The sequence below is a fragment of the Oncorhynchus tshawytscha genome, linkage group LG22 (assembly GCF_018296145.1).
Source record: "Oncorhynchus tshawytscha isolate Ot180627B linkage group LG22, Otsh_v2.0, whole genome shotgun sequence".
NCBI classification, from domain to species: Eukaryota; Metazoa; Chordata; class Actinopteri; order Salmoniformes; family Salmonidae; genus Oncorhynchus; species Oncorhynchus tshawytscha.
In genome coordinates, this window is record NC_056450.1 from 26,850,963 (window position 1) to 26,870,864 (window position 19,902).

General features: G+C 44.3%; 1 protein-coding gene across 6 annotated transcripts in view; it reads right to left on the reverse strand.

Annotated features, from left to right (window-relative positions):
- The window catches only part of LOC112222218 (IQ motif and SEC7 domain-containing protein 1-like), a 234,861-nt gene that overhangs the window by 76,088 nt on the left and 138,871 nt on the right, over positions 1 to 19,902 (reverse strand). Inside the window, exon 1 of one of the 6 annotated variants that reach the window (XM_042303997.1) lies at positions 18,104 to 18,926. The exons of 4 other annotated variants lie outside the window; for them this stretch is intronic. In XM_042303997.1, coding sequence (XP_042159931.1) covers positions 18,104 to 18,180 — 77 coding nt within the window. In that variant the 5' untranslated portion in view covers positions 18,181 to 18,926. Of the gene's footprint in view, positions 1 to 11,274; positions 11,686 to 18,103; positions 18,927 to 19,902 lie in introns of those variants that run through there. One more of the 6 variants, XM_042303999.1, reaches the window with a different exon arrangement.

Below are 19,902 nucleotides of genomic sequence, written 5' to 3' on the forward strand. Positions count from 1 at the left end.
TGGGCCTCGTGTCTTGTCCATGCCTCACCAGACCTCCCGTCTTTCCTCTGGGCCTCGTGTCTTGACCATGCCTCACCAGACCTCCAGTCTTTCCTCTGGGCCTCGTGTCTTGTCCATGCCTCACCAGACCTCCCGTCTTTCCTCTGGGCCTCGTGTCTTGTCAAGGTCTCACCAGACCTCCCGTCTTTCCTCTGGGCCTCGTGCCCTATACCCCTCAGCCCAGTCCTCTTGGTCTACGCTGTGCCAGAGACCACAATACTCTGTCAGCACTTTTGTTGAACACAATGGAAACATCCCTCTCCTGATATGGAGGACTTGGCTAGTCCAGATTCCAGTAACTGTTGCCACAGGATTCCCCTATTGTAAACCAGCTGTGTGCTGTAAAACTATGTAATTGTTCAATTATTTTCAGATGTATCTTTATGAATTAATCTCGGAGACCCAGAACCAAAAACTTGCCTAAATGTGTCAGCTACTCGATGCATTTATGTTAAGAATGTCTGTCTCCGAGAGATTAGTATTAATCAATCAAATGGCTTTAATAGACTAATCTGTGTCCATTACAAAACCCATCTGTAACTTTGGTGTACTAAATCATATTCATATAATATTTCTTCCAGCAAAGCTGCTATGTTCCTCTCTGCTCTCAGCAGGAGCCCCCCATTATCTCTGAAAATAAGTAAGTAAATGCTGCCTATAAATATCTATAGAAACTACCTTGAGAGACGCCAGGGCGAGAGCGGAGAGAGAGTGAGAGAGCGATAGATACTCTGAGGGACATTCCTTCATCTCTTATTTTTCTGCCCTCCAATGGTTCACAGTGGAATATACAGTACCAGTCAAAAGTTTGGACACACCTACTCAATCCAGGGTTTTTCTTTAATTTTTACTATTTTCTACATTGTAGACTATGAAATAACACATATGGAATCATGTAGTAACCAAAAAAGTGTTAAACAAATCAAAATGTATTTTATATTTGAGATTCTTCAAAGTAGCCACCCTTTGCCTTGGTGACAGTTTTGCGCACTCTTGGCATTCTGTCAACCAGCTTCATGAGGTAGTCACCTGGAATGCATTTCAATTAACAGGTGTGTCTTGTTAAAAGTTGATTTGTGAAATGTATTTCCTTCTTAATGTGTTTGAGCCAATCAGTTGTGTTGTGACAAGGTAGGGGTGGTATACAGAAGATATCCCTATTTGGTGAAGCACCAAGTCCATATTATGGCAAGAACAGCTCAAATAAGCAAAGAGAAACGACAGTCCCTCATTACTTGCAATACATGAAGGGCAGTCAATACGGAAAATGTCAAGAACTTTTCAAGTTTCTTCAAGTGCAGTCGCAAAAACCATCAAGCACTATGATGAAACTGGCTATCATGAGGACTGGCTCTGAGTTACCTCTGCTGCAGAGGATAAGGTAATTAGAGTTACCAGCCTCAGAAATTGCAGCCATTTTAAATGCAACAGACACATCTCAACATCAACTGTTCAAAGGAGACTGCGTGAATCAGGTCTTCATGGTCGAATTGCTGCAAAGAAACCACTACTAAAGGACACCAATAACAAGAAGAGACATGCTAGGGCCAAGAAGCAATAATGGACGTGGAAATCTGTCCTTAGGTTTGATGAGTCCAATCTTGAGATTTTTGGTTCCAACCGCTGTGTCTTTGTGAGACGCAGAGTAAGTGAACGGATGATCTCTGCATGTGTGGTTCCCACCGTGAAGCATGGAGGAGGAGGTGTGGGGGTTCTTGCTGGTGACACTGTCTGTGATTTACTTAGAATTTAAGGCACACTTATAACAGGTATGGCTACCACAGCATTCTGCAGTGATACACCATCACATCTGGTTTGCGCTTAGTGTGACATCTGTTTTTCAACAGGACAATGACCCAACACACCTCCAGGCTGTGTAAGGGCTATTTGACCGAGAAGGAGTGATGGAGCGCTGCATCAGATGACCTGATGGTTTGGGATGAGTTGAACCGCAGAGTGAAGTGCTCAGCATATGTGAGAACTCCATCAAGACTGTTGGAGATGCGTTTCAGGTGAAGCTAGTGGAGCGAATGCCAAGGGTGTGCAAAGCTGTCATCAAGGCAAATTGGGGGTTACTTTCAAGAATCTAAAATATATTTTGATTTGTTTAACACTTTTTTGGTTACTACATGATTCCATATGTTTTACTTCATAGTTTTGATGTCTTCACTATTATTCTACAATGTAGAAAATAGTAAAAATAAAGAAAAACCCTTGAATGAGTAGGTGTGTGTAAACTATTGACTGGTACTATATGTCCTGTCATTTGTTAGGATAAACACATCCCACATCCTTTTATGTCTCCTTGTGTTGGGGGGGCGAAACAGTTAGCTATGACAGAGGGAAGTCTGTGGGTCTCTCTATCACTTACTACAACAACAAAAACATAGCAACTGTATAAGTTGGAGACCGGAGAGATATGAAGGTGACTTGGTTTGGGAACATTTTCAGCTGGGGATTGAGGCTCCTGTCCTCTGTTATAAAAAATCTAAACAACAGATGGAGCCAGTGCACAGCAATTTAGTACCAAAACCATTCTGTGAGTGAGTCAGTCTGCACTAAATGAGGGAAAATGTCAGAGAGAAAGAGAGAGGTTTGAGGAAAAATATAGTGTGTTTGGGGAGAAGCAGGAGTGGGAGGACAAATAATATCGTCTCTGTCAGGGGAGCTAATTTGTGGCGGAGTATGAAGACGACAGTAACAGTACTGTATAAAGAGAGTGGGTTTGTTCTCTAAGTCCAATACCAAGACAGGGGAATGGGAGCCAGCAATGACAAGATGCTGATGTTTCTGAGCCAATTACAGTCTCAGAAACAGTTGTTAAAGAACTTTCTTCAGTGTAATTTTGATGGCCGAAAGCAATGATGGAGTAAGTCACCACTATTCTTAACTCCCCTGACAGAAAGATCCATAACACAACAGTTCTCTCTGGAATGCTCTGTTCTTGAGAGAATATACAGTGGGGCAAAAAAGTATTTAGTCAGCCACCAGTGCAAGTTCTCCCACTTAAAATGATGAGAGAGGCCTGTAATTTTCATCATAGGTACACTTCAACTATGACAGACAAAATGAGGAAAAAAAATCCAGAAAATCACATTGTAGGATTTTTAATTAATTTATTTGCAAATGATGGTGGAAAAAGGTATTTGGTCAATAACAAAAGTTTATCTCAATACTTTGTTATATACCCTTCGTTGGCAATGACAGAGGTCAAACATTTTCTGTAAGTCTTCACAAGGTTTTCACACACTGTTGCTGGTATTTCCTCCATGCAGATCTCCTCTAGAGCAGTGATGTTTTGGGGCTGTTGCTGGGCAACACGGACTTTCAACTCCCTCCAAAGATTTTCTATGGGGTTGAGATCTGGAAACTGGCTAGGCCACTCCAGGACCTTGAAATGCTTCTTACGAAGCCACTCCATTGCCCGGGCGGTGTGTTTGGGATCATTGTCATGCTGAAAGACCCAGCCACGTTTCATCTTCAATGCCCTTGGTGATGGAAGGAGGTTTTCACTCAAAATCTCACGATACATGGCCCCATTCATTCTTTCCTTTACACGGATCAGTCATCCTGGTCCCTTTGCAGAAAAACAGCCCCAAAGCATGATGTTTCCACCCCCATGCTTCACAGTAGGTATGGTGTTCTTTGGATGCAACTCAGCATTCTTTGTCCTCCAAACACGACGAGTTGAGTTTTTACCAAAAAGTTATATTTTGGTTTCATCTGACCATATGACATTCTCCCAATCTTCTTCTGGATCATCCAAATGCTCTCTAGCAAACTTCAGACGGGCCTGGACATGTACTGGCTTAAGCAGGGGGACACGTCTGGCACTGCAGGATTTGAATTCCTGGCGGCGTAGTGTGTTACTGATGGTAGGCTTTGTTACTTTGGTCCCAGCTCTCTGCAGATCATTCACTAGGTCCCCCCGTGTGGTTCTGGGATTTTTGTGCTCATTTTGACCCCACGGGGTGAGATCTTGCGTGGAGCCCCAGATCGAGGGAGATTATCAGTGGTCTTGTATGTCTTCCATTTCCTAATAATTGCTCTCACAGTTGATTTCTTCAAACCAAGCTGCTTACCTATTGCAGATTCAGTCTTCCCAGCCTGGTGCAGGTCTACAATTTTGTTTCTGGTGTCCTTTGACAGTTCTTTGGTCTTGGCCATAGTGGAGTTTAGAGTGTGACTGTTTGAGGTTGTGGACAGGTGTCTTTTATACTGATAACAAGTTCAAACAGGTGCCATTAATACAGGTAACGAGTGGAGGATAGAGGAGCCTCTTAAAGAAGTAGTTACAGGTCTGTGAGAGCCAGAAATCTTGCTTGTTTGTAGGTTACCAAATACTTATTTTCCACCATAATTTGCAAATAAATTCATTAAAAAAACCTACAATGTGATTTTCTGGATTTTTTTCCTTCTCATTTTGTCTGTCATAGTTGAAGTGTACCTATGATGGAAATTACAGGCCTCTCATCTTTTTAAGTGGGAGAACTTGCACAATTGGTGGCTGACTAAATACTTTTTTGCCCCACTAACTACACAGTAGACATTTGGAAAAGCAACACTGCGAAAACACTCTGAATGTTCACATAAAAAAATAAATCTATAAAAAAAAACAAGAAGCCTGGCTGGCTATCGAGAGTGCCTTGTTGAAATTGTGATGAACTGTCATAATTGAGAAAAGCCATTCCGCAGTGAGGACAGAAGGAAGACATGCTAGGAGAGAGTGAGCGTGTCTCTGGGGATGTTACCACCAAACACTGATGGAACTGCACACGGTTGTCACAGTAACAGAAAAGGCTGACAGAATAACTACTTTGTAATTGTCAGAGGACTGAATGCCCTAGAAGGATAAACAGTACACTTTAATGACTATTTACATGCAACAGACCCAACATTATAATTTCTCACAGAGGAAGGTACTAATTTAAAGATGTGGGAAACCATCCAAGTAGACCATAGGCCTACATGAAACCATGCTAGTCAACTGTATGTACTCAGCAGCGTGGGAGGGTGGATGTCCAAAATACTAAATAACATTACTTGTGTAGTTTGATGAAGTATTCCAGTATGCTACATCAATGGGCAGAGATGCAAACTGCTGAGGGCCCAAAAAGGTGACACTTTTTTGTGTTGCACTGGAACATGCAAGAAAATCCCTGCGAGGGGGAAATGCAGATTTTAACTAATTAAACAACAACGAATACGATCTACATGATGAGTCTCTGTGTGTAAAATAAAAAGTGGTCAATGTGAACCTAACTGACAGCTAAAAGAAAATGTAAAGAAAGCAATCCAATGTTATTTGTTGCCTAGACTTTACTGCAAACGACACTCTTGAGAACAAATATTGCAGTTAGCCATGACAGCCTTTATTATAGAATGATTGTGACCAAACACACATCTAAATATTGCACTTGGGGAAAAAAACATCTTAAAGTAGAAATAGAATGAAACAAACAACATTCTATTTTTGCTCTATTATAGTGGCCACTATAGTAGACATTGATCAAGTGCACAAGGCTACATGTGTGCCAAAATAATGTTCACTGAGTAAAGCATTTTATAATCCCCCCACACTCACACACAAGTGTTACTGTCAAATTCAATACAACAAAAGCAATATCTTTGGGCTACACTGCACATTATTATATTGTACACTTTCTGCCTGTGAACATCTGTTCTACAATGTGCCAGCAGAGCATGAGACCCGTTGTTGGCATAATTGATCTCTTTCAGGCAGTGAGGACACCTGACATACCCCTTTTTATCCACTGTATTGAACAAGTGAGAAAGAGGGAAAGTGTGTGGTGTTCCTTTCAACTCTATAGAGGCATCCAGTTTAAGCCAGGCCCAGCTCCAGCTACACTTGTTTAACAAGAAACGCCTCATTTTCACATGATTCTCTCATTCTAAAAATTAACCACATACTGTAGAGGGAAAACAGTTAACAGATAGTGGTTAGTTCGTTGACTAGTTAACATTTTACACAGATTGCCAGGTTCCAGTAAGCAACTAACGCGTTATAACTTGAGCTAATTTTCATAAACTCAATCATTTGATCAGATAAATTGGCTAATGTGGCTCAACATTTCTCTGGCTAGCTAACGGAGAATTCGATCCAGCTAGCACTACTATAGCACGATTCTTAACAATGCTATCAATTCTTGTTCCACCACACTTTCTCCCTCACCTCAAACTTTCCAAATGCCAGTTGTTTTTCGGTTATAGCTCATGAAGTACGCTTTATCACCCCCGTGGTCAGGCTTCTCACCTAATGTTACCTATTCGTTATCATTCAGGGGACGCATTGCCGTAACTGGCAAGCTGCCTTTCCACCCTCCCCTGTCATTCCAGAGCGCGCGCTGAGGCTGTAACTAGCAAGTTGGTCGTCTCTCCTCTCTTCAGTCGCGTGCTCCCCCCCAAAAAAACATTTTTTACTCATCGGATCTACACGAATCACATAGGTCATCTATTTTGGATCCAAAACAGCGAATATCGCCGAAAGGTGACTAGTTTGCATCCCTGAATGGGGCATGACAGGATGAACATTTTCTGAATACTGCAGCAGAGCAATCAATAGTCATAGTCTCATAGATGATTATTCTCAGTCTCAAAAATGTAATGAACTAAATCTATGAATGTGTTGTAATAATGCGATCCATTCCATTCTGAGAGCAGGACTTCCAACACTGAAAGGCCTATACATTTATCAGCACAGGATCAGTCATCAGCCTGCTGGGAGAAATCTTGACCAATGAATTAGTAATGTTTCAGCTTTAAACTAAGGCCATGGGTTATGTATGGGTTATGTATTTACTCCTGTACAGTCTCTCAGATACACACAGAGCTGAAAGAACTCCAGGCCGTGTCAAGATATTGTACAGTATTTCAAACACTTTTTCTCTCTTCCCCATGTTCTCGGTCTCTCTCACACACAAAGACACACAATACAACTTATTGTGCATTAGTTACAGCACACATACTGTCGAGCACATGGTCAAGCTGGATGGAGAGCATGTTGTGGGGTTAAGAGCCTTGCTCAAGGGCCTAACGGTAGAGGAATATCTTCAGGATGTGAACCCATCAGCCCTCCAAGTGCCAGATCAATTCCGCAGAGAGAGTGTGTGGTGCAGAGAGAGTGTGTGTGTATGTGTGTGTGGAATACAAACCATATGGTGCAGAGAGAGTGTGTGTGTGGAATATAAACCATACGGTGCAGAAAGAGTGTGTGTGTGTGGAATATAAACAATATGGTGCAGAAAGAGTGTGTGTGTGTGTGGAATATAAACCATATGGTGCAGAAAGAGTGTGTGTGTGGAATATAAACCATATGGTGCAGAAAGAGTGTGTGTGTGGAATATAAACCATATGGTGCATAGTGTGTGTGTGTGTGTGGAATTTAAATCATACGGTGCAGAAAGAGTGTGTGTGTGTGTGGAATATGAACCATATGGTGCAGAGTGTGTGTGTGTGTGTGTGTTGTACATGAGAGCTGCAGTGCAGCAACATGAGCTCATCACTCCTCTTCTCCTCTCATCCCCACCCCACTCCTTCACTCCTCTCTCACCATTACATAAGTTAGTGCAGCACGCTCCCCTCAGGCACCCAAAGAAATGAGATGCAAAGGAATGTCATCAAAAGTAAGAGAGGGTAAGAGAGGACAAGAGCTGCAAGAGAACGATGCAGAAGAAGAGATGTGGGCAGCATATGTGTTTGAGACAAGAGCAGTCACAGCTACATAGCCCCTACACACTGATCATGTAAAATGGAAGTATATACCAGAGTCAAGGGACTCTGCATTTCAGTGTATTCTGCTCACAAACACTAGAATACAATGCTGCAACAGAAAGTGAAAGAACTGGGATCGTGTGAAAGAGAGTAGTTTCACTGCCATAGCAAAAAACACATATGATGTAGTGTACCTACCAGATGATCTAAACCCAATGAATGTATCAGGACACAGGAGTCTGTACGTCATTAACATGTACATTTAGTCATTTAGCAGATGCTCTTATCCACAGCGACTTACAGGAGCAATTAGGGTTAAGCGCTTTGCTCAAGGGCTCATCAACAGAATGTTCACCTAGTGGGCTCGGGGATTCGAATCAGCGACCTTTCGGTTACTGGCCCAACACTCTTAACCGCTAGCGCAGTGTTTCTCAAGTCCAGCCCTCCAGAGTCCCCAACAGTACACATATTTGTTGTGGCCCTGGACAAACTCACCTGACTCAACTCAATGAGGTCTTGATGATTAGTTGACAAGTTGAATCAGGTGTGCTTGTCAGGGGCTACAACTAAAATGTGTGTTGGAGAAACTGGAGGACTGGAGTTGAGAAACACTGCGGTAGGCTACCTGTCGCTATGAGCTTCACAAGTAAATAAACCAGACTGCCAACAGCCTCATTTGCACTTCAAAGCTGCAGGTTGAAGTTGAAATGTTTAGTAGCAGAAATGCTACTCTGAAATGAATAGATATTACAACAGTAAGTACATCAGCCACTAATGTCTAACTTGGTCTCACAAATAACACGGTAATGGAAGGTGGTATATTACTGTTATATTATCCTTGACCTTAGACCTTGGAACTCTTTCAAAATCAGTTGGAATGTCTTGTGTATGTCAGTTTATTCAAGGTCATTATTTGCAACATTGTTAGAGAGGAAGGTAGGCCTTAATGTTTCATCTGTCTGTATTCCACATATGCTTGTCACAGGATAACCTCAAAACTGGATCACAATAGATGTCCAACTGCAGTACACACTGATCACACTAAGATGTCACGTTGGGCAATCACAGAAAGGGCTTGATGTATTCAGAGTTCACGGTGCAGTCTCCCCTCTGGGAGTAACACAAGTTTCAATTATTCAGAGAAGTGGACACTTTCAATCCAACATTCAATAGATCTGAAGAACTGTGTACACACAGAGAGCTTAAGATGCTGTAGGTGGAAAATACTGAGGACAATTCTACTGGAATAATGCCATAGGTCTGTGTTATCATCAATATCCCACCAAACAAAATACAATCGTAGTTCTATAATGCTACAATACTCAACATTAGAGGGAGTTACAGTAGTCACATGAATTCTCGATTGGATATGCTCACTTGGGTGCTAAAATCAACCATGAACACAGGTGTTCGGAAACATGCTGAATCAACTGTAAACTTGTGAATCCGGGCCTGACGCAATTGGGTGTGTGTGTATGTGTGAGTGCGTGTGTGTGTGTGTATACATTTGTATGTGTGTGTGTGTGTGTTTTGAACTTATGTTGGAATGAGTCACTACTATCAGCATGATCAATCCAAACAAAAAATTGAAAATTGTTCAATAGTGTTAGCTGGAAAACAGACACACTTCAAATGGCAACAACTGCGTGTATAAGCTGTTCCATACCACAACTTTAACTCACCACAGTTGAACTACTTATCCAACTGGCTGGTTGCAGCGTTTCCATTACACACATCGGTCTCCTCTCTGCCCAGAAAAGATCTCTCGTCATAAACCCAGTGTACCAACACAGGCAGCCAACGTCCTATGTCTCTCCCCTCTCGGTCCTGATGTAGGTCAAGACTGCTGTTTGTCAAGGTGTCCAGATTAAGTCAGAACAGCTTCAGACCAGGTCCACATGCTGTACTGTAGCCTACTTCCCATGGGGCTGGGTTGGTCTGTTTGTTCCTCCTGGAGTCAGCTGCCGATCATGAGGCAGGGTTGCGTCACCGTTCGCCTCACAACAACCCCAGTTTCAGCATATTCCACCACAATGTCGATACAGTGGAAGATACAGACGTTGGCATGGACACATTGATAGACACAGTTAGAGATTGAGGAAGTGTGTGAATCCAGTAGCCTCCAGTTTCCTTTACTATTCAGATGATACCCAACAGTGAGGTTAGCCTCATCCCTGTTGTTCCCCGTGGATTGGAGACAAGGTGCAGAAGTGTTCAGGGGCCCAGAGACGCCATCCAGACACACAGACAGTAAATAAATAATGGTTGCTGTGCTGTGCTCCACTCGCTGCCATGGAACTATGGTCAGATCAGGTTGCCAGTCTTCTACTGTGTCATTATAACCTCTTTCACTGTCATACCGACCAATGTATTGAACATAGTGGTTAGAGCGTTGGACTAGTAACCGGAAGGTTGCAAGTTCAAACCCCCGAGCTGACAAGGTACAAATCTGTCGTTCTGCCCCTGAACAGGCAGTTAACCCACTGTTCCTAGGCCATCATTGAAAATAAGAATTTGTTCTTAACTGACTTGCCTAGTTAAATAAACTTAAAAAAAAAAAATATATATATATATATATATTTTTTTTAAAATCCTTACTTTAACACTGACCAGAATCAGATCAGACAGTCTAGCTGGCCTTTCTTGCAAAACAACCTTCTGTTCCCGCCAGAGACAAACTTCACTTGAACAAAACACATGTGAAAGCTTGACTGTCTCCGAGATGTTATCTGAAGAGACACTTCTAAGTCAGAAGAAGTTGGAGAAACTTACATGTTGAGAAAACAGTGAGACAGCAGGTCAAAAGGAATGTGTTTCAGAGGCACAGTGTGTTCTGACGAGACAGGAATGTTCCTCCTGGGTCAGTACATGCCTTGTGAGATAACCGTTTATTTAAATCAGCCAAACAGGGTTCAGAAACTGGATATGACTCCGCAAAATACAGAAAGGAGCATAGAAAGGCAGAAGTAAACCGAACAAGCCAATCACACAACACCAGCCTTTTAAAAATAACATAGAAAATGGTTTCATTTTGACACAGATAATGTTCATCTAACACTTTGTTCTGGGAACATATGGTATCATTCAAGATGAGATTTGCATCTTTTAAGAAAATATCCTCTGTATTCCATTGTACTCCATAAGACTGACCTGAGCATTGCTTCAAAGCTTTTATATATCTTAATTTTCCAAATGATTGTGTTGGGTGTGTACTGTGTGTACTGTGTTGGGTGTGTACTGTCAAATTTAGGAAACTTTGCATCAGTGCCGCTCCTACCGTATGTGTGGATTTAGCCTAACACTGACGAAAATGATGATATGTTTCCAGGGTGTTGAACATCTAACATGTCTCCAGGAAACCACTTTTATAGACCGTATGGGCTGTATCTTTTATAAACTGGTAAAATATTTTCTAGGCAGTTTCTAAAGAAATAGAAGAGACACGAGGAGCAGATTCTGGGGCTCCTCGCTGTCTGGGAACAGTCATGACAGATGATTTCCTACCTTATTGTTCGGCTTGAAATGCAGTACTTCCACATCACATTCCACGCGGCAGTGACCTCACTGCAGACACCAGACAGGCAGGGAAAACATGTGCAGCATGGCACACGCAGGAAGGAAGTCTCAAAATGTCCCAAACGCACCAAACTGTGGCAATTCCTCCTATAGCAGCCAGTGGAGAGACACCCTGTTCTAGAGCACAAATGACAGCCCACATCCTTCACTGTCCAAAGAAAAACACAGAGAATTCATTTTCTTCCAGCTCCAGTTTTCTCAGCTGTGCCGTTTAGAAGTTCCCCGTCCCAGTTTATCCTGCGTGCGTCCACACTCAGAAAATTGCTAGACTAGTAAGTTATCCTGATGACCAAGAAAGGTAAAGGCTCAGTTCAGTATGTCTAGGCTCCTCGTAACAAAGGCTCTCGACCCATACTGTTCACTACAACACCACCCCTCCCTCTCTCCACCCATACTGTTCACTACAACACCACCCCTCCCTCTCTCCACCCATACTGTTCACTACTACACCACCCCTCCCTCTCTCCACCCATACTGTTCACTACAACACCACCCCTCCCTCTCTCCACCCATACTGTTCACTACAACACCACCCCTCCCTCTCTCCACCCATACTGTTCACTACTACACCACCCCTCCCTCTCTCCACCCATACTGTTCACTACAACACCACCCCTCCCTCTCTCCACCCATACTGTTCACTACACCACCCCTCCCTCTCTCCACCCATACTGTTCACTACAACACCACCCCTCCCTCTCTCCACCCATACTGTTCACTACAACACCACCCCTCCCTCTCTCCACCCATACTGTTCACTACAACACCACCCCTCCCTCTCTCCACCCATACTGTTCACTACAACACCACCCCTCCCTCTCTCCACCCATACTGTTCACTACAACACCACCCCTCCCTCTCTCCACCCATACTGTTCACTACTACACCACCCCTCCCTCTCTCCACCCATACTGTTCACTACAACACCACCCCTCCCTCTCTCCACCCATACTGTTCACTACACCACCCCTCCCTCTCTCCACCCATACTGTTCACTACAACACCACCCTCCCTCTCTCCCCCATACTGTTCACTACAACACCACCCCTCCCTCTCTCCACCCATACTGTTCACTACTACACCACCCCTCCCTCTCTCCACCCATACTGTTCACTACAACACCACCCCTCCCTCTCTCCACCCATACTGTTCACTACAACACCACCCCTCCCTCTCTCCACCCATACTGTTCACTACAACACCACCCCTCCCTCTCTCCACCCATACTGTTCACTACTACACCACCCCTCCCTCTCTCCACCCATACTGTTCACTACCACACCACCCCTCCCCATCTCCACCCATACTGTTCACTACTACACCACCCCTCCCTCTCTCCACCCATACTGTTTAACACTACACAACCCCTCCCTCTCTCCACCCATACTGTTCACTACCACACCACCCCTCCCTCTCTCCACCCATACTGTTCACTACCACACAACCCCTCCCTCTCTCCACCCAAACTGTTCACTACTACACCACCCCTCCCTCTCTCCCCCATACTGTTCACTACTACACCACCCCTCCCTCTCTCCCCCATACTGTTCACTACTACACCACTCTTTCCCTCTCTGCTTGCTTTCTTGAGGACAACCCTTATTTTTATTTCCTTACAACGCACCCTAACCCATCTGGCTGGGACTGTCTATGATCCCCAATGGTGATGCCTGTGCTGTGCTGTGCTGTGTGTGTGTGTACGCGTGTGTGTGTGTGTACGCGCGTGTGTGTGTGTGTGTACGCGCGTGTGTGTGTGTGTACGCGCGTGTGTGTGTGTGTGTACGCGTGTGTGTGTGTGTGTGTACGCGTGTGTGTTTGTGTGTGTACGCGTGTGTGTGTGTGTGTGTACGCGTGTGTGTGTGTGTACGCGTGTGTGTGTGTACGCGTGTGTGTGTGTGTACGCGTGTGTGTGTGTGTACGTGTGTGTGTGTGTACGCGCGTGTGTGTGTGTGTGTGTACGCGTGTGTGTGTGTGTGCGCGTGTGTACGCGCGTGTGTGTGTGTGCGTGTGTGTGTGTGTACGCGCGTGTGTGTGTGTGTGCGCGCGTGTGTGTGTGTGTGCGCGCGCGTGTGTGTGTGTGTGTACGCGCGCGTGTGTGTGTGTGCGCGCGTGTGTGTGTGTGTGCGTGTGTGTGTGCGCGCGTGTGTGTGTGTGTGTACGCGCGCGTGTGTGTGTGTGTACGCGTGTGTGTGTGTGCGCGTGTGTGTGTGTGTACGCGTGTGTGTGTGTGTGTGTACGTGTACGTGCGTGTGTGTGTGTACGCGCGTGTGTGTGTGTACGCGCGTGTGTGTGTGTGTGTGTACGCGCGTGTGTGTGTACGTGTGTGTGTGTGTACGTGTGTGTGTGTACGTGTGTGTGTGTGTGTGTGTACGCGCGTGTGTGTGTACGTGTGTGTGTGTGTACGTGTGTGTGTGTGTACGTGTGTGTGTGTACGCGTGTGTGTGTGTACGCGTGTGTGTGTACATGTGTGTGTGTACGCATGTGTGTGTGTACGTGTGTGTGTGTGTGTACGTGTGTGTGTGTGTGTGTACGTGTGTGTGTGTGTGTGTACGTGTGTGTGTGTACGCGTGTGCCTAGTACCTGGGCCCATGTCCAAAAATGACAGAGCTCTCAATAGGAAGGCCAAGCAGGGGGAGGGTTAGCCCCAGTTCAGCAGCTGGGAAAGGCTGTTTTCAGTTACTACACCGGCCTTGCTTTAACAACTTAGCTAAAGTCTTGGAACAGAATCTGACCATGTTACTGTAAACTCTGCTGGTGTTTCGAGTCACAACCCATAATGACTACGTTATTCCAGTGACTGAGGAATCAGGAACATAATGAAGTATTTTTGATCAGGCATAAATAACAGGTTTTCATAATGGAAGAGACTACAGTGTCTCTCACATGCACACGCACACACACACACAGAGAGAGAGAGACTCGTCCACCAATGGGACAGAGGGTATAGTGTCCAAGGCCTGTCCACTGTGTTCCTCCACTTCTGTGATTGAGATGGAGAGAAAGAGAGAGGTGCGAGCCACGAAGGGCACACAGAGAGAGAGTGAGAGGGGGAGAGAGAGAGGGGGGGATAGAGGGGGGGGCGAGAGAGGAGAGCAAGAGGGGGGGAATGAGAGAGAGAGGTAGAAGCACCTCTATTAATATAGTCTTTCAGGGTCCAGCACTGAATGTTTGCATATAAACAATGAGGAAAAATAGGAAGAGAGAAAGGTCTTTCTTAGTATGAATTTAGAGGCTCCTCCTCTCCCTCCCTCCATATCTCTAATGCAATCCCAAAGGATATAAGAGCTACTGTACAGTCCCCCTGCCTTTCTATATTGGTATAGTCTCTTAGTTTCTTTATTCCTCTCTCATCACCTATTCTTTTCACTTTCCCATTTCAAGATGTCCCTCCCACATTCTCTGTAGTGTCTGTATTCAGCTCTTTCAAGCTCTGTCATGGATGGAAGATAATGAAGCAGCACATAGAATGTCTCCCATTGCACCATAATGGACTGAGATATTAAACTAAGAGGAAATATAAGGAAGAGAAATAAGAAGAATTGCTATTCAGTATTCCAATTAGCAATGTTTAGCAAATGTCAACACAATGTTTAGCATGTGTCAATACCAGAAGAAACATGACTGACTCAACACCCATCCATCCAGTGTGACGACTGTACCTACAACTGATGAGAATTCCCAGCAATATAAAGTGACAGGAGGCACTGTTTTCAGGGTAAAATAACTGCTATACAATGCATTCATTGTGGAAATGTCCTCATCCTATGAATACTAATGACCACAGCGTGTGTGTGCATGTGTGTGTGTGTGTGAGAATACATTAGGATAGATGTGACAGTGTGACAGGTGCTTCTGAGGGTTCCACAGACTCTGGATCAGTTTACCATGTCTCCAAATGCAGCTCAGTTCTAATTTAGACATCAAACTCAGGCCTGATGCGGTCGGCAACATCAAACCAACTATATGGGTTATGCATGAGAAAAACTCCACATGTAGGCTACGCCTGTGATGTATATCAATATGAAATGTTACTTTAACAGTGGTGAAGTTGCAGAAGGTGAGAGTTATTAGATAAGTTAATACATTGATTATTATAGTTTTGATTATCACCAGCGAGTACGGATGCTTTATGGTTATGGAGAACATAAAACCATTTTCTCATTGCTCTTGAAGCTTCAAAATGCAGCATACCTCAAAATGCATGATATTAGTGTCGGCCTCTTACAACACATCTCTGCGGCGGGGAGGGGGGGTTGGTTGGTTCTCCTCGAGTGTAGATAATGTCTTTTCTGTGGGAGTCAGCTAAACATTCGTATTCTCAACAGCAGGGTGGAATCACAGCAGCTGTACTAGAATATAGAATGTCAGCTATCCGCTCGTGACAGACAGTCAGAGACATGGGGAGTATTTTATAGTCCCTGTAGAGGGGATAGGGGAGGATGAATTGAAGAATGCTTCGTAGGTGTGCGCGGCTCCACCTTCCTATTGCATAAACTACCTACTTTATGTACAGTGCTGTATATCAAACGCTGAGAGGAAACCCTCTGACTAGAGTCAGTAAGATGACCTGCCCTGTACTTACTTAAAGCCATTTGAAGATCATTCCCCACTCTATGTTTCTGCCACTAAGCTGATAGCACTGACCTGCGATACAATCATCCAACATTAAATCTAATCTTATAGCTAACACTCCAAGGAGACTGCACGGCAACATGAATAAATCCCTGCCCTGTAACATGTAGGCTCATACAGACAGATTCCCTACCTGTAACATGTAGGCTCATACAGACAGATTCACTACCTGTAACATGTAGGCTCATACAGACAGATTCCCTACCTGTAACATGTAGGCTCATAAAGACAGATTCACTACCTGTAACATGTAGGCTCATACAGACAGATTCACTACCTGTAACATGTAGGCTCATACAGACAGATTCACTACCTGTAACATGTAGGCTCATACAGACAGATTCACTACCTGTAACATGTAGGCTCATAAAGACAGATTCACTACCTGTAACATGTAGGCTCATAAAGACAGATTCACTACCTGTAACGTGTAGGCTCATAAAGACAGATTCCCTACCTGTAACGTGTAGGCTCATAAAGACAGATTCACTACCTGTAACGTGTAGGCTCATAAAGACAGATTCACTACCTGTAATGTGTAGGCTCATAAAGACAGATTCACTACCTGTAACATGTAGGCTCATAAAGACAGATTCACTACCTGTAACGTGTAGGCTCATAAAGACAGATTCACTACCTGTAACGTGTAGGCTCATAAAGACAGATTCACTACCTGTAACGTGTAGGCTCAAAGAGATTCACTACCTGTAATGTGTAGGCTCAAAGACAGATTCACTACCTGTAACGTGTAGGCTCACAAAGACAGATTCACTACCTGTAACGTGTAGGCTCATAAAGACAGATTCACTACCTGTAACGTGTAGGCTCATAAAGACAGATTCACTACCTGTAACGTGTAGGCTCATAAAGACAGATTCACTACCTGTAACGTGTAGGCTCATAAAGACAGATTCACTACCTGTAACGTGTAGGCTCAAAGAGATTCACTACCTGTAATGTGTAGGCTCAAAGACAGATTCACTACCTGTAACGTGTAGGCTCACAAAGACAGATTCACTACCTGTAACGTGTAGGCTCATAAAGACAGATTCACTACCTGTAACGTGTAGGCTCATAAAGACAGATTCACTACCTGTAACGTGTAGGCTCATAAAGACAGATTCACTACCTGTAACGTGTAGGCTCATAAAGACAGATTCACTACCTGTAACATGTAGGCTCACAAAGACAGATTCACTACCTGTAACGTGTAGGCTCATAAAGACAGATTCACTACCTGTAACGTGTAGGCTCATAAAGACAGATTCACTACCTGTAACGTGTAGGCTCATAAAGACAGATTCACTACCTGTAACATGTAGGCTCACAAAGACAGATTCACTACCTGTAACGTGTAGGCTCATAAAGACAGATTCACTACCTGTAACGTGTAGGCTCATAAAGACAGATTCACTACCTGTAACGTGTAGGCTCATACAGACAGATTCACTACCTGTAACGTGTAGGCTCATAAAGACAGATTCACTACCTGTAACGTGTAGGCTCATAAAGACAGATTCACTACCTGTAACGTGTAGGCTCATAAAGACAGATTCACTACCTGTAACGTGTAGGCTCATACAGACAGATTCACTACCTGTAACGTGTAGGCTCATAAAGACAGATTCACTACCTGCTCAGATGGGAGCAGTAGACTCAACCCTGCATAGATCCTGCACTAGGTGAAAGGTGAACACCACGGTGGATGAGTGGATATAGAGTCCAGTCACCCTTCCTCTTCTCTCTTCCTAAGCACTGATCAGCTCCAATCCCATTATAGTAGACAACATTAAGTAGACAAGCATTATCAAGAGACCAAGTGACCCAACCAAGTGGCTTGTTCCTCTCAGGGAAAACGATTGTTTTCCAGCCAGCTCACACCCCAGGTTAATGTCTCACACAATCACACTTACTGTTAGCACTATGCCTAAACACTGCCCTGTGTGTTCTTCTTAGTTTCTGTCTATAAAACATCTATACCAATTAATTCCACAGAGGTTTTTTTAATTCCAATTTGGAGTGTTCAAATGTGAGCAGGAAGAAAGATCCATGAGCCGCAGGCACAAATTAAAGTGTTTCATCCTGCAGAACAAATCGCAAAATATCTAGTGTAAAATCAACTTACCTCTTATGAAAAGTATTGTGAGGATGTAGACACAACACATGCCAATAATCCATACAGAATGCCTTCAATTTCCACATTTTTCTGCTCCTAAGTTCTCCTGCAGAAGATCAACAGGGGGCCAAGATAAGGAGACAGCGCTGGTTAGCCCATGGTGCCAGGTGTTGTATGTTCATGTTAGCAGATCCAGTAAACATCATGGCACCACAGGTATTGAACATTGCCCAGGTGTTCAATGTGTGAATCCAGACATAGATCCTCCTCTTCTGGCACACTGTCTTGGTCCTGAGTGGGTAAACTTCTCTGGAGCACTACAGTGCTTCTATGGAACTCCCCAGGTTAAAACCGTTCTGGACGTGTGTCTCAACAAACACCAACCCAGATGAGAACCAGGTCCATCTAAAGCAGTCTTAGATCAGGATGCAGACCAAAATCTATTTGGATCTGTCTGGATCAACTCAGATCAAATTGAAGTCAGGATCTGCTTAAAATAACTTCTACACCGTAGACTGCAACAGCTCGTATCCAGGTCACTCAGGCTGTCCTCTGTTGCCGTCCCTTCAGAGCGTGTGTCAGGCTGGTAGTCTGTGGGGAGGCATGGCTATAGATCCACCGCTCCAGAAGATACTGGAGTCTGTGGGAGTACAGAAGAACTCAGGAATAATCCTTCATACACCACACATGCCTCTCTTCTCTGATAGACATATTCTCAAACAGGCTTAGCAATGGGCCTCTTCTTCCTCCTCCCTCTCCTCCTCCTCCTCTTTGGCCGCAGAAGCAAACTTTCTCGATGAAGGCAAGAGATGGTGACTCCTCTACCTCTATCACTCCCTCCCTGCGTCTCTGACCCCGTTCCTCTCCCCCTTTTCCTCCTCTCTGACTTTAGACTCTCTTCTCCCTCAATATCTGTACCTTCACGTTCTTTCTCCCTCACTCACTCTCTGCTGAAGTGAATTACAGCTGCTGCCATCTACATAGATCCTCCCCGAAATGTGCCAATTCTGGTTGCCAGGCAACACTATGGTACTATTGAAACTGCAAATGGAAGCCTGCAGCAAGGACCCTCATTGGACAGACGGTCGATGGGGAGTGGCCACAATATTATCCATAACTGCACGAGTGTACACCCATGCTGTAATCAGAATAGGCAGAAGCTACAAGTGCTGAGTTGTTCAGGGAATAAAATCCTCAATGTTGCATATTTGAGCTTTAAACCGTCAAGGTCAAGGAGGTATTGCAGTGAACACAATGTCCCATGAATTGTATGAGAGAATGAAAATACCTGGTCTGTAAATGAAGCTATTCATGAAGTCATTGAATATCTAAGGTGTGAATGGTTACGTGTGAACAGGTGGTGTGAAGGGTATCGGCAGGAAAATGAAAACAGGATGTCAATTGAATTTGTATTCACGGAGTGGTTGGAGGTGACAGAGCAATGCCCTGGATCAAACAGCGGCATATCATCCTTATCATCAGCTGAGCATCAACTGAGATTTTACAAACATGGCTCCCCTAGACAAGCGCAGGTCTGTTCTCTGAGAGGCCGTGCCAGACTGTTGTACCACCCCGTCCCAGGGGCCATGGGAAACAGGGGTACGGATGAGGCCCGGGCCTATCATCATCTCATCATTATTCAACCCCCATCCATCACCATCCCCCATACCACCACACACACACACACTAAAGTGCCCTGTTGATCTGGGCATTTAGCTCCTTCTCCCCCTGACTGGCAGTCATGGCATGCCCCCTTTCACACACTTCCAAGCACAATATGAGCTTCCTCTGTTACAGAAAGAACCAGC